The 26,543-nt window shown below is 37.6% G+C and overlaps 3 protein-coding genes across 4 annotated transcripts; all 3 read right to left on the reverse strand.

Moving 5' to 3' along the window:
• Positions 1-208: 208 nt before the first annotated feature.
• Positions 209-7,169, reverse strand: LOC310735730 (eukaryotic initiation factor 4A-II-like). The gene is made up of 11 exons (XM_083558773.1): positions 7,028-7,169; positions 5,605-5,656; positions 5,390-5,522; positions 4,301-4,440; positions 3,940-4,108; positions 3,377-3,486; positions 2,974-3,117; positions 2,621-2,758; positions 2,037-2,126; positions 990-1,069; positions 209-901 (listed from the first exon to the last, which is right to left on the reverse strand). Exons 1-11 carry the CDS (start codon positions 7,054-7,056, stop codon positions 757-759), a joined length of 1,230 nt encoding a protein of 409 aa, XP_083414899.1. The 5' UTR covers positions 7,057-7,169; the 3' UTR covers positions 209-756.
• A 50-nt stretch (positions 7,170-7,219) lies between these two features.
• Positions 7,220-13,202, reverse strand: plaat1 (phospholipase A and acyltransferase 1). 2 transcript variants are annotated; one of them, XM_083558809.1, is made up of 5 exons: positions 13,084-13,202; positions 11,613-11,668; positions 11,320-11,449; positions 8,271-8,539; positions 7,220-7,881 (listed from the first exon to the last, which is right to left on the reverse strand). In XM_083558809.1, exons 2-5 carry the CDS (start codon positions 11,643-11,645, stop codon positions 7,780-7,782), a joined length of 534 nt encoding a protein of 177 aa, XP_083414935.1. In that variant the 5' UTR covers positions 11,646-11,668; positions 13,084-13,202; the 3' UTR covers positions 7,220-7,779. The 2 variants fall into 2 exon arrangements, with proteins under 2 accessions (XP_083414935.1, XP_083414936.1); XM_083558810.1 differs by lacking the exon at positions 13,084-13,202 and having other exon boundaries at positions 11,609-11,627.
• Positions 13,203-21,021: 7,819 nt separating this feature from the next.
• Positions 21,022-26,429, reverse strand: rfc4 (replication factor C (activator 1) 4). Its single transcript, XM_083558784.1, has 10 exons — positions 26,032-26,429; positions 24,787-24,865; positions 24,438-24,517; positions 23,933-24,052; positions 23,695-23,838; positions 23,180-23,300; positions 22,950-23,075; positions 22,771-22,851; positions 21,548-21,661; positions 21,022-21,271 (listed from the first exon to the last, which is right to left on the reverse strand). Exons 1-10 carry the CDS (start codon positions 26,145-26,147, stop codon positions 21,176-21,178), a joined length of 1,077 nt encoding a protein of 358 aa, XP_083414910.1. The 5' UTR covers positions 26,148-26,429; the 3' UTR covers positions 21,022-21,175.
• Positions 26,430-26,543: the final 114 nt, after the last annotated feature.

The raw sequence follows: 26,543 nt of genomic DNA on the forward strand, positions 1-26,543 counted from the left end.
GACAGTTTTTGACATTTCTGACACGACAAGCTGCAGATATTTTTCTTATTAATGTAAAAAGAGAGTGTAAAAAGGAAGGCTGATGATAGAATGATTGTTTATTAGTAGCTGCTATAACGTAATCTATAACAGTGTAATTATTAATTTGTTTTGCAGACATCTTGCAATGTTATGTATGTTATTTAGAAGAAATTCTACATAAAATCACAAACTCATCAGCAAATGTTTATTTTCCAGATTGTTTAAATACATTTCACAAACAACAAAGTGCTTATCAATATTTCTAAACAACTGCTTATCAAACTTGCACCACATGACGGTTATAAATAATACAGTAGTTTTAATACAAGCGTAAAATAATGTAAGATAAAGTTCTGATATAATTTAGTTCGGACAGGAAATTTGGCCCTTGTGCTACAATAAATGCAGATGTTATATTATGCATAGCCTCTTATTTCACATGTATACAGTATTGTGAAATAATAACGAGCATCTAGTACACACATTAATTGGACTAGAAAAAATAACTACGAAGAAATCATTTTAAAGCACCCATGTGTGTATCATAACCAGTCAGTCCGCTCATAAAGGAGGAAACTTTGAGCACTCCACATTCAGCATTAAGACCTCAAAATGTAATTATTGTTTTTTTTATTATTGTCCTTTTAAAGATTGTTTCTGATTAAATAATGACAATACGCCTCTGTTTGACTGAACAGCGATGAACAGTGCATTACAAGCAACCAGCTCAGCTATTTAAATCAGATCAGCCACGTTCAGTGGCATTTCCTCAACTGTAGTGTTGTAAAAAGTCTCAATGTCTCGAAGAATCCTCTTGTCCTCCTCGGTGACAAAGTTTATAGCGACACCCTTCCTGCCAAAACGGCCGCCACGTCCAATTCTACAGAAAAACAAAACGAGTGTTAGAGTTATAATCACTCAACCAGAAACATCTCAGGATTTTAGCGGAAATCATAATCAGCACAAACCTGTGAATGTAGTTTTCTCGGTTGGTGGGTAAATCATAGTTAATGACTAGAGATACTTGCTGCACGTCAATGCCACGAGCCTGGAAGGGTGTGATGAAATGAGAAAAGCAGGTGTTCAAAACATTCTACGAAAAATAACTGGTGCTTCTATGACAGGTTAGAAACTCTATATTTGCAAATAAAAAGCACCTTTACATGTACACACGTTATCTGACAGTGGAAAAACTCTGGGTCAAAAATTTTGCATTGTCTAAAAATCTGGTCTCATTACTGAATTTTATGTTATTGTTAAAGACTTTCTTTTGAACCGTTACATATATGTATAAATACACCGACCAGGCATAACTAAATGGCCACAGATCAGGCATAATAGGACCACCTGCCAAATATTGTGTTAGTCCCTCTTTTGCTGCCAAAACAGTCCTGACCCATCGAGCATTAACAGCATTGACTTCTCCAGCAATTTGAGCTACAGGAGTTCATCTGTTGGATCGGACCATCCGGGATCGGGCCAGCCTTCACTCCCCACATACATTAGTGAACCTTGGCCGCCTGTGACCCTGTCCACTTCCTTGGAACACGCCACAAGAGTTGTAGGTTTAAAGATGCTCTGACCCAGAAATCCTTACGCTTGCCAATTTTTCCGTGTTTCTAACACATGAACTAACAGGCCCACTAACAGGCACCTTAATAAAGGGCTCATCAGTGTAATTCACTCACTGGTCATAATGTTGTGCCATAATTTTATATGCCTGGTCAGTATAATCAAGAGGGATTAATGAATATGTGAAGAGCTTTGAGTGAACTTGTGAGGTTAAAGTAAATTTATTTTCCAAAACTGTTCTGTGTTCTGCCTAAGAAAAAGATTTTTACCCAACAATGGCTGCCTCTGTAAACACTGTACAGAAAATGCAGTATACATTTTATACACATGTTTAGTTCTTGTGCATGTATGTCTGAGCCTTTTTAAAGAATACTGTTAAAGTTAATGTTAGAGATGCCAACAGATATGAGCTGTGCTTTAGAAAAAGAAAAAAAAAAAAATACCAGCAAATCCGTAGTGATCAGCACCCTGCTGGATCCCGATCGGAACTCCCTCATAATCACGTCTCGTTCCTTCTGATCCATGTCTCCATGCTAAAAGAATCAAACCCAAGGCTCAGTACAGAATCTCCAAATATGTAAAGCAAGATTGAGTGATAATGATGAACTTCTTTTTCTTCTTTTGGCTGCTCCCATTAGGGGTCGCCACAGCGGCTCATCTGTCTTCATACTACTCTGTCCTCTACTCACTTTATGTGTTGATCATGTGATTTGGATTAATTTTAAGGGGTGGACTTTTAAAGACATTTTAGGTTTTTTTTAAACAAATTTAAACCAACGATTTTCAAAACGGTTAAATTCAGTAATTACTCATGAAACATGTGAGGGACAATCATGAGAACAGGGTTGTAAAAAGAAAAAACCCAGAGCGATCAATAAGAAGCAAGTTACCATGGCAACTCTGCTTTGAACAGACTTACAGTATATACAATTTATCAGGACTCTCAGGGTTTTTTTAATAAAACAATATCTGTGTGTTTTTTTATTCACCTTCCCAGCTGTAGAATAAAGAGTGTATAAATTCCTACCAAAGCAGAGACAGTAAAGTCACGAGCGTGCATCTTCTCGGTAAGCCAGTCCACCTTTCTCCTGGTGTTGAGGAAGATCACAGCCTGGGTGATTGTCAGAGTCTCGTACAGGTCACACAGTGTGTCTAACTTCCACTCCTGGTACAAAAGATATAAGCAAAACATCTATCACTTGTAGCATATCTCGAATGTATATTAAACCAGACCTACGTCTATTAGCAGTTGTATTAGTTCCTGAGTCCCTAAGTTGAGCAAATTTAAGCTGCTCTCAGATACAAACCTCTAGAATCAATGTGAGATTTTGGTGTAAACCTATCGTACGTGATATATAATATTTATGATTAATTGTTTACCTCTTGTTCCACATTTATGTAGAATTGCTTGATACCCTCCAGAGTAAGCTCCTCTTTTCTAACAAGGATGCGAATAGGCTCACGCATAAACTTTTTGGTCACTTCCAAAACCTCAATGGGCATCGTGGCAGAAAGAAGCACGACCTGGAACAGAGACACGACAACCTCAAAATGGAAGCAGTGCTTTTAACATTAGTCTACAGTTTATTTATTTTACAACTGATCATATTGCCTCCAGGCAGAGTGCTGCAAACCTAACATGCTCCATTAGCTTATAATGTACATGAACAAACAATATTTTCCATAAAGAAATATGAGATGTCTGGGTTCCTGACACCCACCCATTTTTTTCATAGCAAAAATATGCTAAAATCAAACAAGATGGAAGAAAAATGGTGCTCACTTGAATGTCGGTGCTTAGCTTCTGAAAAATGTCATAGATCTGATCCTTAAATCCACGACTTAGCATTTCATCAGCTTCATCCAAAACAAACATCTTGATCCATTTAGGAGCTGTGCACAGTGAGAGAAAATTTAAACCGTGCCCTCTGTGGCGCTACACACTGTAGCTGATATATGTGAAGTGTGCAATTGCGACTGACAAAAAGAAACGATAGCATAATATATATTTTTTTAATACTAACTGTTAAAACTGCCAAAAATGAAATTTACACAAACATCCTCAGAATATTTGGCAAAATAAATTATAAAAATTTTGCTCAGAAACAGCATTTATACAAGCATAATATACATTTAAAGACGATAAAACCATAAAAATAAAAAATGCCAAATCAAAAAATTTATTTTAAGATTTCCCCCCCTTGAAAATTACAGTGTAAATGACACTTTTAGATTTTTCACAAACCACTGTTTTAATATCTAAACACTACACTCATATTAAAAATTACACAAGTCAGATTTGAAAGACACTAATAAATGTAAATGTACATAAGGCTGTTTACTCACACAGAATTCTTCTGTTTAACATGTCAAACACACGACCCGGTGTCCCGACCACTATGTGGTATGCCTCGACTTGGAGTTTTTGCATCTCGTTTCGCACATTCGTGCCCCCGATGCAGGCATGACATGTGGCACCCATATAGTCACCAAGTGCCAGGATTACTTTCTGAATCTAAGTAGCAAAATAAAAATAAAAAAACATGACTGCAAATGCAAAATACGGAGTTAAAAACAGAATCTAAATGAGTGCGATTATAAAAAAACAAATAATGCATCTTTGTACTAAATACACTGATTTCTACGCCTTAAAAAGGTGAGATGTTTGGGGTGAGTATCTTAATGCAGCATCTTAGACAGAGCGCACCTGTAGGGCCAGCTCTCTGGTAGGAGCCAGCACCATGGCCTGGGTCTCCTTCTGTTCTAAATCTAACTGCTGCAGGATGGAGATAGCAAACGTGGCTGTCTTGCCAGTCCCTGACTGAGCCTGAGCGATAACATCATAACCTTTGGGGGGAAAAACAACAAGAAACAATGTAAAAGCACTGAAAACCTATCTGGCCCCTGCTGTAGATATGATCACGCATGGCATATCATGTAATACAAAATATTTCTGTAAACATGCTGATGTGATTTTTAAACATTACTCTAAACTGTACTGTAAACTGTAACATTATGGAGGCTGTAGCGTCATCCTGGACATTTAGAATGACTTTTGGTCCTTATTAATTTGTCAGCACTCCACCCTCTTTTCCACTCCCATATTAGAGTGTTCACATCAGCAATGAACTGAATCCCTAAAGAACAGAGCCCTTGGCTCAAACAATTCTAAGAAAGAAAAATGATTTAAAGAGCAGATCAAAAACGATCTTTTCCTACTGGGAATCGAAATAGAATTACCATGGAAACCGAGGAGGTTATGAGCGTGGTGTGTGTCTCACACTCGCAATCAAACACTACCACATGGGTTAGTGTTAAATTATGTTTACATTACGGTAATTTGCGGTGTATTTGTTTGGTAAAATAGGCTACAAATACTTTTTAAGTGCAGAAATAAGCGATCGAATGAGGTCTCGGAACGGATTAAATCACTTTTAGATTCATTCCTATGGTGAAAATCAGTATGAACGTTTAAGCAAATGGCCCTACGAGCAATTTTCAAAAACTAATTATGCTCGTACAACGGGGTTGTACTGTACTCCTGATGCACCACTATCAGCAGGAAGTCAAACGGCATTGTGGGTAATGTAGGAAAGTGGTAATAAAAGTTTAAATGGTTTGGCAAAAAACAAAATACAGAGATTGTTAATAAAATCATACATGGCGGAGTTTTCCTTTAATGCTTATACAGAGTCAGACATCCAATTTAAAATAAGACTGAGGAATTAAACAAAACAAATCTTGGAGAATCTCAAACCTCTAACTAGGATGCAGTAATGCAAAACACAGCACTTACCTTTAATGCATGGAATGATTGCCCTCTGCTGAATGGCTGATGGTTTCTCAAACCCATAGGCATAGATTCCACGAAGGAGCATCTCCTTCAAGTTCATGTCATCAAAATTGTCTGTAATCTCGTTCCAGTTGCTCTACAAAAAATCCAACATGTAAATACGCAGCCATTCGTTATGGATTTAAGGAATTTTTGTTTGGTGATCATGACTCACTCACCTCAATGACCCCTTCAGGCTTCATTCCTTCAGGGCCCCCATGGTCTCTGTCTCTGGAGGTATAACAGAAAACAATCAATGAGGTGGATGATGCATGAATGATAAAAATGTGATATGAACATATTAGTGCTGTTCACAGTGGCACGGCAGGGCGGCAGGGAAATTCTGCCAACCCACAACTCTGGGGTCTGTTTCCTGGCTTATATATATATTTTAGTCACACTGAAGGCATCAAGGGCTATTTGACCAAGAAGGAGAGTGATGGGGTGCTGCGCCAGATGACCTGGCCTCCACAGTCACCGGACCTGAACCCAATCGAGATGGTTTAGGGGTGAGCTGAAGGCAAAAGGGCCAACAAGTGCCAGGCATCTCTCGTGGAACTCCTTCAAGACTGTTGGAAGATCATTTCAGGTGACTACCTCTTGAAGCTCATCAAGAGAATGCCAAGAGTGTGCAAAGCAGTAATCAAAGCAAAAGGTGGCTACTTTGAAGAACCTAGAATATGACATTTTTCAGTTGTTTCACAATTTTTTGTTATGTATATAATTCCATATATAATTCCACGTGTTAATTCATAGTTTTGATGCCTTCAGTGTGAATCTACAATTTTCATAGTCATGAAAATAAAGAAAACTCTTTGAATGAGAAGGTGTGTCCAAACTTTTGGTCTGTACTGTCTGTATATATATATATATATATATATATATATATATATATATATATATATATATATATATATATATATATATATATATACACATACACACACACACACACACATATATGTGTGTATATATATATATATATATATATATATATATATATATATATATATATATATATATATATATATATATATACACACATATATGTGTGTGTGTGTGTATGTGTATATATATATATATATATATATATATATATATATATATATATATATATATATATATATATGTGTGTGTGTGTGTGTATATATATATATATATATATATATATATATATATATATATATATATATATATATATATGACGTTAAAATATATATATTTTATATTTATATTTTTTTATAAATATTTTTTATATCTATATATTTATATTTAAAGACATTTTCCCCCAACCAGACAGCAAAATAAAAAGAAGTAATATAATATCATATCACATATATGTATATATTGCTTTATAACTAATCGTTTTAACTCCATTACTCCATTCTGACTGAGCGGCAACTTGACGTTAATATCACTAACGGTTAACGTTACTAAGCCTGAATTTACTTGTTAAATAGACTACTGTAGTTATGATCTATGAGACTGGAGTTCAGGCGGATTTAGTTTGTTTGGACAGGATTTATAAATCATTATGACTTCGCACTAAACTGGCACTAGCAGTCCGGGATGCTTATGCGAGCCTTATGCAGCTGTTATTACCTGTTATAATCTGCAGAATCACTGGACATTATCCGATCGAAGTTTCAGCGTTTACACAAAATTGAAAATGTGCTACACATATCAATCCTCCCACTCTTATTATACTCTCTAGTTACGTCACAGGTAAAAAAAAAAAAATAAAAAAAAATTACGTCACAGGTAAAAAAACAAAACAAAACACCGACCACAAAACAGGATCCATCGCGTTTTATTATACGAATTAACACACAACTTGGGAAATACAAAGCTCGCAATGCATTTACAATTATTTTTGTACTATATTAATCGACGTGGGATATTGCACTAAAACACATTTTTTAACGTTTCCCCATCCTACGGGGTTTCCCTGGGATTAAAATGTCGACCATAAAAACGATGCATTGTGGGAAATGGTGTCCGAAATTATAGGCGGACAAAATATGTTTCATTAATTAATTTGTTCACTTCTAGCAACACTCCTAGTAGGCCTACCTATATAAAATATGGTTAACATCAGTATATGTGTAATAAATTATCTAAAAGTATCTACAGCTTTAAAAACCTATACCCCACCTCACAAGACTTTATCATGCATTTGAAAATGGACACTTGTTCATAATCAGTCTCCAGACAGCTCAGAGAACAAAGCCCCTAAATCATCATCACAATCTGGTAGCACTGAATACGAGTGTTTTACAATTTTCGGTCTGAACAAATATGATTTGGCTCCTTTTCATTGTGCTTATCATGAAACATCATTAGTTGAAATAATGTTAGAAAGGTCTGTTCCTGTTGCGAGTGCTGATGAAGCCAAGCATAGAGAAGGCACTCGCTGCTGCTGTCACCAAACTTATTGCCCCAATTGCACGAGTTGCCTGAAAAGACAAAAGACCGTATACAACAAACATGAAGAATGACAGATTAAAAAGCAGTTATGCAAATCTGTATATAATTAAATAGAGTAGCAAGAAATTTCCTGCATGGACAGAGTGCCTTGTATAATCATTCACTTTCACAATCTGGAGTGTTACATTCTGGAAATAAAATAAAATAAATTGTTTCACTATTAATATCTGTTGGTGTTAAGCCCTTAATTGAGTTGTAGTGCAACTTGCTGACATCAGCAAACCACATTAATAATTTGATGGAGTTCCCAAACTTGTAAGTAAAGATTGCGAATACTTGTGCAAGGCACTGTAGTCTTTGGTCCAGGACCTCAACATATCAATTCCTGTATGTAAAAACAAACAGAAATGTGAAAAACCTGCTCAGATACACCCTCGCCATATCGCAACAGGGTGACAAAGTGCTCGCAGTTGCTGCCCAACAGGTCATATGACACCTCCTGACCAATCAGTAGCTGTGCTCGCTCAACGATCTCAGACACAGGCAAAGGCATGTGGCTGCTATCATATTTATTATTAACACGGAACGTATCTCCCCCAACAACGTCTTTCAAGAGCTGCATTCGCACCACAGCCTTCCGGGTAAACACTGACTTCACGCTGGACATCGTGGCAGCTTGGCTCTCATCTGAGGGAAAAACAGAAATCACCATGATCACCATTATCATCATAATGAGCACATATGGTCACTTGCAGAAGTGGAAAGTAAAAGTACTGTTACTTTAATGAAATTTTAAGTATTCGTAAAGTTACTGGTCCAAAAACAGTTTTTAAACACTTGATTTGCAGATCAAGAATTCAGACAGTAAGCGCAGGCGTGGAACAAATTTAGATTCGACCGCATTTCACTTTCATCTGGGTCTGTCTTCCTCTTCTTTTTATTTTTTTATTCAGTAACAGATAACATTTAAACTGTATTTAAGTTTAATACTTCAAACAAAACATAAATAATTAAAAATAAAATTACAGATTTTAAAAACTACTTTGAAAAACTAAAAGTACCAACAACAAAAAACTACTCAATTACAGTAACACGAGTAAATATAAATCATTACTTTCCACCCCTGGTTATATGTCATATAATGTTTTGAGATTGAACATATGAAAACACTACTTTAAAAAAATAAAAATAATAGAATAACAGCACTTCCTGTAATTTCTAACAAGGTTAAAGCTGAACACACCACACACACACACACACACACACATATATATATATATATATATATATATATATATATATATATATATATATATATATATATATATATATATATATATATATATATATATATATATATACAGTGAGGAAAATAAGTATTTGAACACCCTGCTATTTTGCAAGTTCTCCCACTTAGAAATCATGGAGGGGTCTGAAATTGTCATCGTAGGTGCATGTCCACTGTGAGAGGCATAATCTAAAAAAATTAAAAATCCAGAAATCACAATATATAATTTTTAAACTATTTATTTGTATGATACAGCTGCAAATAAGTATTTGAACACCTGTCTATCAGCTAGAATTCTGACCCTCAAAGACCTGTTAGTCTGCCTTTAAAATGTCCACCTCCACTACATTTATTATCCTAAATTAGATGCACCTGTTTGAGGTCGTTAGCTGCATAAAGACACCTGTCCACCCCATACAATCAGTAAGAATCCAACTACTAACATGGCCAAGACCAAAGAGCTGTCCAAAGACACTAGAGACAAAATTGTACACCTCCACAAGGCTGGAAAGGGCTACGGGGAAATTGCCAAGCAGCTTGGCGAAAAAAGGTCCACTGTTGGAGCAATCATTAGAAAATGGAAGAAGCTAAACATGACTGTCAATCTCCCTCGGACTGGGGCTCCATGCAAGATCTCACCTCGTGGGGTCTCAATGATCCTAAGGAAGGTGAGAAATCAGCCCAGAACTACACGGGAGGAGCTGGTCAATGACCTGAAAAGAGCTGGGACCCCCGTTTCCAAGGTTACTGTTGGTAATACACTAAGACGTCATGGTTTGAAATCATGCATGGCACGGAAGGTTCCCCTGCTTAAACCAGCACATGTCCAGGCACGTCTTAAGTTTGCCAATGACCATTTGGATGATCCAGAGGAGTCATGGGAGAAAGTCATGTGGTCAGATGAGCCCAAAATAGAACTTTTGGGTCATAATTCCACTAAACGTGTTTGGAGGAAGAAGAATGATGAGTACCATCCCAAGAACACCATCCCTACTGTGAAGCATGGGGTGGTAGCATCATGCTTTGGGGGTGTTTTACTGCACATGGGACAGGGCGACTGCACTGTATTAAAGAGAGGATGACCGGGGCCATGTATTGCTAGATTTTGGGAAACAACCACCTTCCCTCAGTTAAAGCATTGAAGATGGGTCGAGGCTGGGTCTTCCAACATGACAATGACCCGAAGCACACAGCCAGGATAACCATGGAGTGGCTCTGTAAGAAGCATATCAAGGTTCTGGCGTGGCCTAGCCAGTCTCCAGGCCTAAACCCAATAGAGAATCTTTGGAGGGAGCTCAAACTCCGTGTTTCTCAGCGACAGGCCAGAAACCTGACTGATCTAGAGAAGATCTGTGTGGAGGAGTGGGTCAAAATCCCTCCTGCAGTGTGTGCAAACCTGGTGAAAAACTACAGGAAACGTTTGACCTCTGTAATTGCAAACAAAGGCTACTGTACCAAATATTAACATTGACTTTCTCAGGTGTTCAAATACTTATTTGCAGCTGTATCATACAAATAAATAGTTAAAAAAATCATACATTGTGATTTCTGGATTTTTTTTTTACATTATGTCTCTCACAGTGGACATGCACCTACGATGACAATTTCAGACCCCTCCATGATTTCTAAGTGGGAGAACTTGCAAAATAGCAGGGTGTTCAAATACTTATTTTCCTTACTGTATATATAAGCATGATACTAATGAACATACTTCATTTTTTGTAACTGGACATCCTCTATAGCGTTTTATTATAGAGACTAGTCACTCATTCTAAATATTTTTAGGGATCAAGAAAATGCAACATTTACATAATGGATCTGGCTCCATGTCACCTCTGACCTCATTTAAATAAATCCTTTTAAATAATCACTTGGTTTTAGTATTTAACAAGTTTATTACATGTATTACATAAGTTTAAAGTATGTAAAAGTTTATTACATATTATTATTAAAGGCATTCTTAGTAAAGTTTATTATATAGGCTCTTTTTTCTTTTGATTGAAGGGTACTAGTAATTTATCTTAACTTATAAATAATAATATAAGTATTATAAGTTTCATGTTCTACAGCAGGGGTCACCAGCATGGTGCCCGCAAGGACCCAAGAAGTAGCTCTCAGTTTCTAAAAGGTTGGTGACCCCTGCTCTACAGAGTGACACTTGCAAGTCTGATTCACTCACCGACTGGTGTAAGGTTGACAATGTATCCATCCCCCAGGTACAAGGCCCAGTGCTGATATGCTGGCCGAAAGATTTCAATGAGGTCACCAGGCTGGGGTTCAGTGTAAGTGTCTGGGTCACTATTAGCCATCTAAAAAAAATATTCATTCATCAAACGCAGGGGAATTCTGAATGCTTCGCAAGTTTTCTTTGTTCACAAATGGATGGAATGTTTCAAGAAACAATAGTCCTTTTTCTTTGATGAATAATTCACTCAGTATTCATTCAATACAATTAATAACTTTAATACTTGCAGTACGGTTTGAGTTTGCCTGATTATCCGTCATCCCATATCAATACTGGACATATTCTATGAAAAAGAATAACATATTCTTTCTTATTTTTGATGTACAGTTTGGTTTATTCATGATATCATCACATCACAATGACACTGCATACCTTTTATCTATTTATAGTTACATTTAACATTGTCTGCAAGATGTCTGCAAAACAAATTAATAATTACACTGTTATAGATTACGTTATAGCAGCTACTAATAAACAATCATTCTATCATCAGCCTTCCTTTTTACACTCTCTTTTTACATTAATAAGAAAAATATCTTGCAGAAATGTCAAAAACTGTAGTGTCAAAAACCTCAGCTACAGCTTTACTTCAGACTGTTACTATGTGCAAACACGGGAAGATTTCTTCCATAAAGGTTAAAAAACAATGAAACCTCACAGAAAACTTTCAACATTTGCTTTTTTTAACCTATTTCTATTATAACAAGGATCTTAAGTCGCCATGTAAGCTGTTAGTATAGAAATGAAATATTAAGATAAAGACATTGATATAAACCTGTGATTTTTTTTTGTCTGTTAGCATTGCCATAGCTGCTATTAAACAAAATGAATCCATGCAGTCTAACCAATCAGAATGGAGTCTGTAACATAAGGAATATTAACTATGAATTTAGTGTTGTTACGTAGAATCAAAGTGATATATTTTGTGACTGGAGAATGTTGGAGAATTAGGGGACAATAGGAACACACACACACACACACGTACACGTGTGCGCACACACACACACACACACACACACACACACACACACACACACACACACACACACACACACACACACACACACAATACATAGGCACAAAAATCCACAATAGCCACAAGATAATGGAGAAAGAGGTAGAAAAGTACAATAGAAGTGCTACAATATATAAAACAGTATTTTACAGATAATTTTTTGTCATTATTTTCTATGATAAGATCATGCACACAAATAAAAACAAATGTAACATATGATGACTGAATTTTATGACTGATAGTGAAAACCAGCCTATACTTTTATGTTAGTGATTTAGATTCAGCTTGTGTAACCTGAGGTATAATTTATGCATTTATTTCTTATCTATCTATCTATCTATCTATCTATCTATCTATCTATCTATCTATCTATCTATCTATCTATCTATCTATCTATCTATCTATCTATCTATCTATCTATCTATCTATTTGTCTGTTTTCTTAGTAGTAGTAGTAATAGTAGTTTCAGTAGTACTTATTATTAGTTATTATTATAAGTTATATGTATTATTACTATTTTATTATTATTATTGTTGTTGAATTAATAGTTTATAATATTATCGTATATGATTGAATTATTCAATCATAAAGTTACCTAGATGTAACAAATAGTTCAAACTATGTACAAATAAATAAAATATTTTTAAAAATATTATAGACCAAAAAGAATAGGGGACACTTACTTAGTAGCAGGAATCATACTGTACTTGTCTGAATCTCTATTACACCTCCATTGGAATCAAAGCAAGTTCAATAATCCAAAATATTTCCTCAGTTGGTGAGGTGATTGATTAGGATAAAGCAAACCAGTAGGGTGTGAATGGTTCAGCAAAGAAGATTCCGCAGTGTGGACTGAGCTGTCTGTAGGCTGATCTCACTCTGCTGGCTACTGTGCTAACACACCAGTGTCATTCTCAGTCTGGTGAGTTCACTATGCTGGAAAAGACCTAGTGTACTCTGCTGTGCACAGTCCCATGATCAGAAGAATGGTTCAAGCCCCAACACTGTCAAGCTTTCATTGCTGTACCAATGATTGAAGCCTGTAAACCTTTTGAGCTTCAGGGGTGCTGTGTGTTGGGAAACATGGAGAAAAGAATTTCACTCTGTTTATTTAAATGTACAGTATATGTGACCAGGAATAGCTTTTATTTTTATATATTTAAGAAAGTCATTCAACAGTTATTTTTTCGGTGCTGACAGTGGCTTATTTCACTTTCTAATAGGTAATAGATAATGTATTTTTATATAGAATTAGATAATACACAAGGGGCAGTTAACATCAAATATAAAAAAAACCCACCAAAAAAACAAATACAACTGGTGCCTGTGATATAAAAAGTAAGTTATTAATTCATTAAAAACAATCATTAGACCATAATGTTCTCATATTATCAGTGTAATGACATGAAAACATTATGGAAAATATATTGGTGCATTTTGTATGATGTATTTTAATGATTAGGTTAATGATTTGAGGTAAATTGTAGAGACACTGTGGTCAGACAGGTATAATCCTATTTTCTTAGTCGTATAGAGGATAGAAATATATATATATTTTTTTGGTGTAGGTTGAAAAAATATTTGTTTAGCCAAGCCTTTCGTGTATAGGTTTCTATTAGGCAAAGTAGCAGTTATGGAGGGATCGTGGTTATAGAGTATTTTGGTGAACTGGGATGTTTGGTGAAGTCTTTACCTCACTCTAATGCGTTCACTCGGGTTTGTTCCCAATGGTGTGGCGGGTCGTCTAATATTCCAGAGATCCCTCATGTCTGTATTACCTTATAGGTGTCCCTTTTTAGTTATGCTTTAATAACTAGTCTTGCCAAAGTCCCTACTTGCGTTCTGATCATACTGCACAGTGTCTTTCATTGGTTCATCCCACATCTTCTCACCAAGTGCTTAGATCCCATTCAAAGACCACACCAAAACTCTCCGAAATTCGGGGAATAAAACGTGACTCAGATAGGCTATGTGAGCATAAAGAATGCAATATTAAATAGGACGAATCGCATTGCCTTATCAAACCAAGTTATCAAGAATTTAATAATTTAATCTCTTTGGGGTTCACATACTTGTAAATCTGACTCTGTCTAGTGCCTCATTCGTCTCTGACCTCACTGCAAGTGACTGCACAATATATATAGCCCAGCTTCATGGCTGAGTTTACCTCATCTAAATTACAATAAATACTGTATCGTTCAGTATTAGCTTCCCTGGTGGTCTAGTGGTAAGGATGCGGCGCTCTCACGGCCCGGGTTCGATCCCCGGTCAAGGAACCAACCCCAGCTACTTTCAGTGCCGGTCCCAAGCCCGGATAAATTGGGGAGGGTTGCGTTAGGAGGGGCATCCAGCGTAAAAACATGTGCCAAATCAAACATGGGAAGGATCCACTGTGGTGACCCATAACGGGAGAAGCCGAAAGAAAATTACTGTATCGTTCAGTATTGACTTATTGTCAGCCCCTTCGGCGGCTGTCATGCTGCCGCTATCTCGGCTGCTTCCAGCCTTGATCTAAAACACCTGGGACTCGTTAACCACCCACCTTTATAAACTCCCGTTCTAGAGTCTCTCGCCGTCCGTTATTGCATGTTATGCTGGTGGAACTCGAGACTCTCTCTCCTCTTGTGCGCCGCTCCAGGGTTTCCGCGAGCGCTCCGCTACAATCCGCTCCAGAGTTTCTACGAGCTCAAAAAGTTTACAGGCTTCAATCAATGGTACAACAGTGGAAGCTTGACTGTGTTGGGGCTTGAACCGTTCTTCTGATCATGGAACTGTGCACAGCAGAGTACACTAGGTCTTTTCCAGCATAGTGAACTCACCAGACTGAGAATGACACTGGTGTGTTAGCAGAGTAGCCAGCAGAGTCAAGTCAAGTCAAGTTTATTTGTATAGCGCTTTTCACAACAGACATTGTCTCAAAGCAGCTTTACAGAAATCAACAGTCAAGGTGAATGGTGTGTATTTATCCCTGATGAGCAAGCCATGGCGCCTGTGGCAAGGAAAAACTCCCTTAGATGTTTTGAGAAAGAAACCTTGAGAGGAACCAGACTCAAAAGAGGAACCCATCCTCATTTGGGTGACATCAAGAGTATACTAACAGCTAACATGGTGACTTCAGATCCTTGTTACAATAGAAATAGGTTTAAAAAAGCATATGTTGAAAGTTTTCTGTGAGGTTTCATTGTTTTTTAACCTTTATGGAAGAAATCTTCCCGTGTTTGCACATAGTAACAGTCTGAAGTAAAGCTGTTTTTGACAAGACAAATGAAACATATCCTGCACTCGCCCAACCCCAAGCGTCTCCGCTTCATGCTTCAGAATATCGTATGGGGTTCTCGTAAGTCTGTGCAAAATCTTAGAAGTAGCAAAAGGCTCCCGACTCAACGCATCGGCTACCACATTCTTCGGTCCCGGTATGTACTGAATGTCAAACTCAAAAGGAGCCAACTTCGTGACCCATCTCTGCTCGCAGGCATCAAGCTTTGGCTTAGTCAAAATATACTTGAGCGGGTTGTTATCCGTCCAAACCGTAAATCTGTGCGCAAGGAGCCAATGACTGAATTTATCGCAAATGGCCCACTTCATAGCCAGAAATTCAAGTCTATGAGCAGGATACCTGGACTGGGCATGGTTGAGGGGCTTCGAAGCGAAAACAATTGGTCTCGCAACAGCAGGACCCTCCTGTACTTGGGAAAGCACAGCCCCAAGACCACTCATTGAAGCATCCACAGACAGAATAAATGGCTTCGAGAAGTCAGGGTGAGCAAGTAAAACTTGCTTCACTAGCATCATCTTCAAAGTCTCAAACGCCTGTCTACATTCATCTGTCCAATCACCAGGGGTGAGTTTCCGGACGACCCCGGACCTCTTTTCTATACCCCTCACCTTCCTAGGTTTCTTTTGGCCCGTTGTCAACTAAAAAAGAGGCTTTGCAATCATTGAGCAATTCTCGATAAAGTGTTGATAATATATAACCATCCCCAAAAAGGACCTAATTTTACACACAGAAGGAGTGACACCATCAGCCTCCATTAAGTTTTCCTCAGACACACCCACAATAGCCTCCACCTTCATTGGATCACTAGCCACGCCCTCCTGTGAAACGATGTGACCTAAACATTTCACAGATTTCCGTAAAAACCTACACTTCAAGGGTGACGGCTTTAAATTATGGTCCCTGAGGCGTCTAAACACCATCTCAAGTCTCTGCAAACATTCTTCCTCATTTTTACCGAAAACCAAGAGGTCATCAAGGTAACAGAGCAAGCTCTAAATTTTGATCACCAAAAATAGTTAGCATCATCCTTATGAATGTTGCGGGACTGTTGCAAAGACCCTGTGGCAAGCGGTTGTACTAATGCAAACCAAGGGGAGAACTAAAAGCAGTAAATCTTTTGTCCTCCTCATGCAAAGGAATGTTGTAGTACCCCGATGTTAAATCCATGGTACTAAACAAAGCATTCCCCCCAGTGCTGCTAGCACATCCGCCTGGTGAGGTAGAGGATGTGCGTCCCTCACCGTACAAGCGTTCAGCCACCCGAAACCAGTGCACAGCCGCAAGTCTCCATTCTTTTTCCAAACCAATACCAACGGTGATGCAAATTCGCTGGTTGATTTTCTGATGATCTCTCTTTGTTCCATTTCATCTAAAGTCTGCTTCAGCTTGTGGTAATGAGCAGGTGATAGTCTCCGATAAGGTAAGCGAAACGGTCTCTCATCCGTCAAGCGAATGCGATGACAGAATCAATGACTTCGCCCACCACAATCCAATGACTGCCTAGAGAAAACACACCCATATTTCTTTATCAAATCAATGAGCCTGCCTCTCCAGAAAGGTGATACCTCGCAGTCACTTACATTTAAATCCTTGAGGCCAAGCTCATCTAATAGAGTTTCACTAAAGTACTTAACCCCAGACACTGAGCTCTTCACTGACAAGCTACCACAAGAACTGTTGCCACTCACGGCCATGTTCTAAAAAAATTTCTGTTCTGGTACCTGTTCAAAATCTTCCGAAGCAATGCACGCACAGATATCAGCAGATTTGTACTTTAAAGTACCAACTTTGTCAGGGATAGCACTGCCCTTCCACCTCTCGATACTTGAAAGCATACGTAGAAACTGACAATCTTCACTCAGATTTGATTGGTCTGGTTTATCCAGGACTCTCCAGAACCCCTCATTTGATTTCATCTCTCTGATCAAAGGTTTCAGCACATTGGTACCAATGATTAACTGGTCCACCTGTCCTCTTACAACAAGAACTGGAACACTAAAGCAGAACTCATACACCTTAATTTTCAGTTCACACGTACCTACAGGACTAGTCTGTTTTCCACCGCACCCAACTAGAACAATGTCCGACCGGGGAAACAACTCCTGGTTCAAAACTCCAGCTTCTCTTAGCTGAGGAACTGCATCAACACTCAAAGTAGTTGCCATGGAGCCACTGTCCAGCAATCCCCTCAAACGAACTCTGTCCTGCACCAAAACACTTGTATAAATCAGACTGCCATTTGGCAATGATTGAATATTATTCTGAAAAATCACAGTCTTGTCTTTGCTTACACTCTCACAACAGGATGAATAAACCGACTCAACATCAGTATCCAAGGAGGATCTTACATTTTGCCCCACATTGCCCTCCCCACAATGGAGGCTCTTTAGTTTCCCTGAAGCTCGTCATCTCCCCGTTTGCCAGTGCCTTCCCTGGGGACAGTCGTCTCACAATTAAAGCTCATATGCCCAGGCGAATAACACTTAAAGCAGAGATTGTACATCTTGCAATTGGCTGCAGTACTGTAATCTTTGCTGGTGTAGACTCTACAATCACAATTCCGTCTATTAGAATTCTTGGACCAATCAAGACTGGGTATGATACCAACATGGGTGCTTTAAAATGATTCCTTCATAGTTATTTTTTCTTGTCCAATTAATGTGTGTACTAGATGCTCATTTCACAATACAGTATACATGTGAAATTAAAGGCTATGCCTAATTAATATAACATCTGCATTTATTGTAGCACAAGAGCCAAATTTCCTGGCCGTACTAAATGATAAGAACTTTATCTTAGATTATTTTACGCTTGTATTAAAGATGCTGAATTATTTATAACCGTCATGTGGTGCAACACTGATGAGCCCTTTATTAAGGTGCCTGTTAGTGGGCCTGTTAGTTCATGTGTTAGAAACACGAAAGAATTGGCAAGCGTAAGGATTTCTGGGTCAGAGCATCTTTAAAACTACAACTCTTGTGGCGTGTTCCAAGGAAGTGGACAGGGTCACAAGCGGCCAAGGTTCACTAATGTATGTGGGGAGTGAAGGCTGGCCCGATCCCGGATGGTCCGATCCAACAGATGAACTCCTGTAGCTCAAATTGCTGGAGAAGTCAATGCTGTTAATGCTCGATGGGTCAGGACTGTTTTGGCAGCAAAAGAGGGACTAACACAATATTGGGCAGGTGGTCATATTATGCCTGATCTGTGGCCATTAAGTTATGCCTGGTCGGTGTATTTATACATATACAGTATGTAACGGTTCAAAAGAAAGTCTTTTTGACAAAAAAAACATCTACAAATATTTTTTCCGGATAATTTACTTGAGTGAAAAGTTGAGTGAAAGAAACAAGCTTGAAAATGTTGTTTGCTTGGTGAATGTGTACCAGTGTATAAGGTGAAATTAGTTTTTGATTTATAATTTCACGGAAATCCTTCATTCATGCATCCTACTAACAATCAGTACTGAGACCAGATTTTTAGACAATGCACAATTTTTGACCCAGAGTTTTTCCACTGTCAGATAACATGTGTACATGTAAAGGTGCTTATTATTTTTTGCAAATATAGAGTTTCTAACCTGTCATAGAAGCACCAGATATTTTTCGTAGAATGTTTTGAACACCTGCTTTTCTCATTTCATCACACCCTTCCAGGCTCGTGGCATTGACGTGCAGCAAGTATCTCTAGTCATTAACTATGATTTACCCACCAACCGAGAAAACTACATTCACAGGTTTGTGCTGATTATGATTTCCGCTAAAATCCTGAGATGTTCCTGGTTGTATGTTTATAACTCTAACACTCGTTTTGTTTTTCTGTAGAATTGGACGTAGCGGCCGTTTTGGCAGGAAGGGTGTCGCTATAAACTTTGTCACCGAGGAGGACAAGAGGATTCTTCGAGACATTGAGACTTTTTACAACACTACAGTTGAGGAAATGCCACTGAACGTGGCTGATCTGATTTAAATAGCTGAGCTGGTTGCTTGTAATGCACTGTTCACCGCTGTTCAGTCAAACAGAGGCGTATTGTCATTATTTAATCAGAAACTATAATTGTATTTTGAGGTCTTAATGCTGAATGTGGAGTGCTCAAAGTTTCCTCCTTTATGAGCGGACTGACTGGGTATGATACACACATGGGTGCTTTAAAATGATTCCTTCATAGTTATTTTTTCTAGTCCAATTAATGTGTGTACTAGATGCTCGTTATCATTTCACAATACAGAATACAGTACATGTGAAATTAAAGGCTATGCGTAATTAATATAACATCTGCATTTATTGTAGCACAAGGGCCAAATTTCCTGGCCGTACTAAATGATATAAGAACTTTATCTTAGATTATTTTACGCTTTAAAATTGCTGAATTATTTATAACTGTCATGTGGTGCAAGTTTTCTAAGCAGTTGTTTAGAAATAATTATAAGCACTTTGTTGTTAGGATTCTTGGACCAACCACCTCGACAATGTATTACAACCAAGAGTCTTCTCCAACATAGTCAAAACTTTGTCTAGAGCACCGCTATTAGTGCTGTTGTTGTTGTTTCAGGTCTATGAGGAGGCAGAGATGTTGACTTATTAATAGGTATAAGAACTTTGGCAGTGTGTTGACTTGTAACCCACCTTGTCACTTTCTGTTCCCTTAGCATCTCATCCAATCTCTCTTGGACCTCAGAAGCTGTCCAAGACTGTACTGGTTTGCTTTTGAACACAAGAGACAGTTCCCTTTCAGGACAGTGTCGAATAAACATTACAGCCAGTTGTTTAGAAATAATTATAAGCACTTTGTTGTTTGTTAAATGTATTTAACCAAAAAATAAACATTTGCTGATGAGTTTGTGAAGTGTTTATGTAAAATGTATTGTGTATATTTACAGTTTTGTACCAGTCAGGAAGAATAAGTTTAGCAGACATAAACAGAGAGCTAAGTATTGCAAGTAATAGAGGAGCAACAGAGGGAATTATCCATATTGACTTCCAGAAAGTGAAAAAAGCTGTGAGCAAAAGTAGGGCCCCTTCAAAGCAGAGCATGTATGTAAGCCTGGGGGGTTACTGATCTAGCATTTGGAAAAGGCACTCATTATGATCCTAATAAAAGAAAAATACATTTTAAATTGAGAATAACCAATAGTAGTTTAATTAAGCACAATAGATAGATTTCAAGCCCATAAGGTGCAAGGATTAGCTGTGTAATATAGCCATGACCCCTTTAGAATGTACTGAAATCAAATCTGTTCTTCCTCATTAAATCAGGTGAATTACATTCAAAGCTCTGTTCCCAAATACACACGTTTAAAAACAAAAGAGTTTTCTTTAAAAAAACTAAATTTACATCACAAGAAAGCACCTGCGGCATGTAATGTTTATTTGCCAGAGACACAACAGAAAGCATAAGAAAAGCTTTTTTATTACAATTTCTTTAATGTACAAAGCGAATCAAGTGATCAAATAAATGTGAGATAGAGGGCATGTAAGGAAGAAGGATTGTGGTGAACTCAGGCACTCTGTGTGGCCTGCTGCATGATCACAGAGCAAAGGTTCAGCAGCTGCAAGTATTCATCAGCTCCATCCACCAAGCACTTATCAACAACCTAAAGACCACAGAACAGTCACTATTCAGCTTTCCAAACGTGTAGACATACGTTAGTCTCAATACAGCTTTCAGTGTAGCATCACTGTAGGATGCCTTTATTAAAAAACGATGAAGTTGTAGTCAGTGCTTTTATCAGAATTTAGCTGAATCTAGTTTTCAATGCTAAAAAAATATCCAATATATGCCGAGGCTTTAACTTCTAAATGCTAATATACAAATATGTGGTTTCTTAGAAAAGGAGTATTTGGCATAAATAGTCACTTATTCAACTTACAGCCATTTTTTCGGTGATGACAGACTTCTGTTTATCGTCCAGTTTCTCCTCTAGAAGAACATCATGGACTTGGCTGAGGATCTGTGTAGCAGCGTAGCCTTCATCTATCATATTCTATAAACACAGGACACAGAATAGACAGATTCTGAATATAGACTTTATGCTTGTAGAATCCGAGGGACTGCTAGAATCTACAATCAGAAAAGTCATTAAGCTCAATATATGTTAAAGACTAAACTGCAGTTCACAGACGCATGTCACAGCAAACAGCACACTCAGGCTAAAGTTTAGTAAAAGAACATCATCCGTTTTTTTCTAAATAAATGCGATTAACTAAGAAATGTTAGGTGTTGCGTTGTAAGTCATCTGAAACACATTTGCATATGCAGGTTCTGACACGGTGTGGTTTTTATTTTACTTCACAGAGCTAAAAACAGCCGCAGCTCCGTCCTGAAGCGGAATAACTTTAATTTTCAGTGCATCATTTGATGTCACTGTACAGCAGCATCAAACTTTACAAAATGTGTCAATTTGATCATCTGAATAATGATTTTTCTGTTAATTGATTCTGAAAGTGTTAATGAGATAAATGATCCCTGTTAAGGCAAAACAGTTCAAATTTCAGATACAATACTCTTTGTTTTTTGGTTAATCTTAAGAAATCTTGAAACTATTGGTAAATTTATTATTATTATTATTTTAAATAAAAGCTAAATGTCTGTTCGATTATCTTAATCTCTTTCTATATTATTAAATAGACAGAAATTCAAACCTTAAAGTAAAATAATAATAATTATAATTTAACAATATGTATATCTTCATCAAAGGTGCCAATAATTTTGGAGCTGACTACAAGTCCTCTATAATGAATAAACCCACACTTGGGGAAAAAAACTAAACTGAAGAAGAACTGCTGTTTAAACAAAGTAAAAAATGTATTTGTATCAAATGGATTGTGAGTAAAGATGGCGCTATGCTTTATCTTTTTTTTAATCCCAATTTACAATTACAAACTTTTTTACACAAAAAATCACTTGTAAAAATGATAAAAGTGTAAATATTATTGAAGAAATCACAAAAGTAAACAAAAGGGTTTTTTTTTTTTACCATGTAAATATTTCTACATCTAAAAATAGATTTCTTTAACAAATCAATGTGCATTAACAGCTTTGCATTAGATCATAACTTCCTTTTATTAAACGATCCTGATGCATTGTACTCACCTTCACAGCAATCTCTAATTTTTCAAAGTTGCCTTTGTAGCAGGTTTGAAGCAGATTTTCAATCACTTTGGGTGGAACAACCTGAAATCAAAATCCAGTCAAGTTTCCAAAGGAAAAATTCAAAACATCCATTTAATTGGCAAAAATATAAAATATGGCGTTTACTCCAAGGCTCTCACCCCTGCGATCTCTATGACCATACTCTCTGTGATCTCTTTCTCTGTGCTGAGTCTGGCTGTGCTCTGCAGGAGCGTTATAGCTTTCCGCAGATCTCCCTCGGACACTTTGACCAGCGCGTCGATCCCCTGCGAGAGGAAAGAACACGCAGGACTGAGCATTGAACATCGCAGTCTTTCCTACCTGCAGATGAAACTTTCTCGGGAGAATTCCAAACACTTCTGCTCTTAACCTCTTTGGTGTATTTGAGATTCTCCTTTTGACAGATTTCCACCAGTCTCTTTTCCTGAATCTTGTTGCCGAGGGGTTTAAAGCGGAACTTCGAGCAGCGAGACGTCAAAGGCTCGATGATTCTGCAACAATCAACGTCCACACAGTAAGCACTCTGTAATCCCCATGGAAAATAAGAGCAATTTACATTTTTTGATAAATGTGGGAGGATATAAAGCATTCATGAGAAAACCATACAAAGATCATTGTCGGAAAAATATTCCACCATTAAAATCTGTGTTCACTGATGGAGAAAGTCTAAACTCAAAACAGAAATCTACTACTGGTAGATTAGGGGTTTAATTGGAATGATATCAGTGCTACGGTCTTCTGAAGTGTTTAATGTAATAATATGAAACGTAAAAATATATGATCTACCACAGTGTTTTTGTCCTAATGATATCAGCACTTGGGTATTCTGGGTTTTAATAATATTAGAGACAGGATCTTCTTGGGTGTTTAGCCCAGGAGTCTGACCTGCTGACGTAGTTGCAGATGAGGCAGAAGCGGGTTGTGCGTGACTCCTTCTCCATAGTGCGCCTGAGAGCAGCCTGAGCCGCACTAGTCATGGAATCTGCCTCGTCCAGAATTATGATTTTGAATGGAGGACACGATTTCCCACTGAAGAAAAGACAGCACGGTGTTAGGCATACACATAATGCACACAAAAAAAGATGTGTTTATCGTCCATTGGAAGCATTTAAACTAAACTTACTCTGTCCGCCGACCCGCCACCGTGAGCTGAGCAAAAGTTTTCACTTTCTCCCGGATCACCTGAATCCCTCTCTCATCTGAGGCATTCAGCTCGAGCACTCTCTGTCGGTAAAGCTCAGGGCTGGAGGTGAGAAAAGATGTTAATGCTCTACTCGATACTACGCGCAAGTTACAAGCAGTTCAGTGCAGCTTTGTCTCACAAAGCATATGGTATCCACTGAACAAATGCATTGCTCTGTTCCAAAACTTTACAATGGATTATTGCTTTAACGCAGCACAGCCAACTAAAGTTTTCAACTATTGGGGATAGAAATAATAATCTCCTTTCATTTACAGTGACACTATCCAATCACTAGCTCCTGTATTCATGATGGTGGATGTCAGCAGCAGGAGGATGAAAATGTATGGGAGTTTTTGACCTGGTCTGACAGAAGCACGTTTTTCATTCACTTTTACATATTAGTTGATCAGTGTGCAACATAGGGTGAGGGATTGTGTGCTGTTACCCATAAAGCTCCCTTGCAGCTGCAAGAATAGTGGAGGTCTTTCCTGTTCCAGGTGGACCATAAAACAGAAGATTTGGGAGCTATAAATGGAGAAGTAGAAAACAGGAATCGTCAGTGGATCGGTCATGGGACATGACTCTCAAGGGTTGTGACATGATGCCATGACAAACCATGTGAAATTCTGTACATAGAGAAGGAAATATTTACACATTATGACACATTCTGTAGCCCGGTGTGACGCCTCATACCCGTCTAGCATTTCTTTTGTGTGAAAATGATTAAATATTGAGTAATAATGTAATAATGAAGGGTGCGTGGGTGTATACACTCGATGCTAGAAAACACTCACATCAGCACCCTCTAGTGATTTCTTCAAAACTGCAACGACCTCCTCTTGAAAAGCAACTTCATCCACACACTTGGGTCTGCTGTTTAAAAAATGTGGGTGGGAAATAAATGTTTTGACAAAAGCCATGCACATTCTAAGCAACACTTTAAATAATGCAGTGTAAAGAAATTCATCACTTTTTTTTTTTTTTTTACAACTTTCTATTCAAAAGGGTTACAGTTAAGCTACTGTAGATTTGGTGCACACTTTAGCAAAAAAAAAAAAAAAAAAAAATTTTATATGTAGATTATCCATGATTTGCATTGCATTAAGTCAACAAATAGTCAGGATAACTAGATCTAAATACAACTTATCGTTGATTAATCATCCGAGAGCCTTCATTATAGTAATGTGAAAGCTATATGGGTTAAAAACAAAACTACTGCAGATCACTAATTCAGCTTTACTATTATAAAATCAACGTTTTTGAGCATCAATGTTTGCAAAAAGCTGTAAAATACACACGCTGATACACTGATTGGAATCTTGATTTGAATTGCTTTTTTTTTTTTTTTCCTTTTTTCAACAGACTCAATAATTCACAAGTCATAAAATACACACCAATAACAAAAGGGTGTCTGAAGTGTTTTCTGTGCCTACTCTAAGGTTTCAGTTTAGTAGTTTAATAAAGTGGGTCAGATTAATGCAGTCTTTAACTGTGAAACATCAAAAAGCTTAAGTAAGTACAACACTTGCTGCAAGGACATTATAACATAGAGCAAATGGTTTTAATAGTCGTTTATAGATGTTCTATTTCTTTATGGAAAGTGAACAGTAATCAGTGATTAGATTTTTGCATGTCATGCAGGGAAAAACAGATTGGACCCTTGGTGTAAATGATTATTTGGTTTTTAGTTTTTCAATTGCACGTTCACTTCTAAATAACATGCAATGCAAACAGAAAATTTGGGCTCGTCATTAATCTGGTCTTCCGGAAAATGGTACCATAACCATAAAGATGACTTTTTGGACTGCAGCTGATACGAACATCTTTGCTATATGGATTACGAGGTTCTTACACTCAAGTCTCCATCAGTGCTCAGATGGCCCTCAAAATAAGCTCCATCTTTAAACTATAATAGATTAGAGAACGAATTTCCAGGTTACACAAGTGTACTTGACCAAGTCATTTCTGATCTAAAACGGTGTGTACTCATAGAGAGTTAAAACCGCAGAGCCAATATAAATGACATGATATTCACGTACTATTTCTCCACCCATGGCACTGGTTTCTGTCGTTTATTCTCTCCACTGCTCGAGGCTGTAGCTTTGTCCTTCTGTGCTTTAACAGCTTGTGTAGATCCTTTCAGAAAAGCCTGCATGTTTCCTTCACTTTATGAGTTAGCCAGGTATACTAGTCTGTGTTGCTAATTATGTTAGCAATAAATTAGTCTGTAAACTGTATTTTTACGCGTTTTAATGTATTACGGAGACTAAACGAGCCTCTTGCCACAGCTGTGAATAAAACAAGCTTAATTTCCTACACGACAAAATTCTTATACTGGGTCTGAACTTAAGTCCGAAAGCAAAAAGCACCAGATTCCCGCCAGGCGCACGAATGATGACGACACGTCAAACGTCATTTTGGCGCGACAGCTTTCAGGAAGTGTTTACTGACATGGTTGTCGCCCGTAACTGACATTACATCAGTTCATAGAGCCGGGAGGTGGATATTTTACTGTTTTATTTTATTTAATTATTATTATTATTATTATTAT

This window comes from Silurus aristotelis, assembly GCF_946808225.1.
Source record: "Silurus aristotelis genome assembly, chromosome: 13".
In the NCBI taxonomy this organism is placed as follows: Eukaryota; Metazoa; Chordata; class Actinopteri; order Siluriformes; family Siluridae; genus Silurus; species Silurus aristotelis.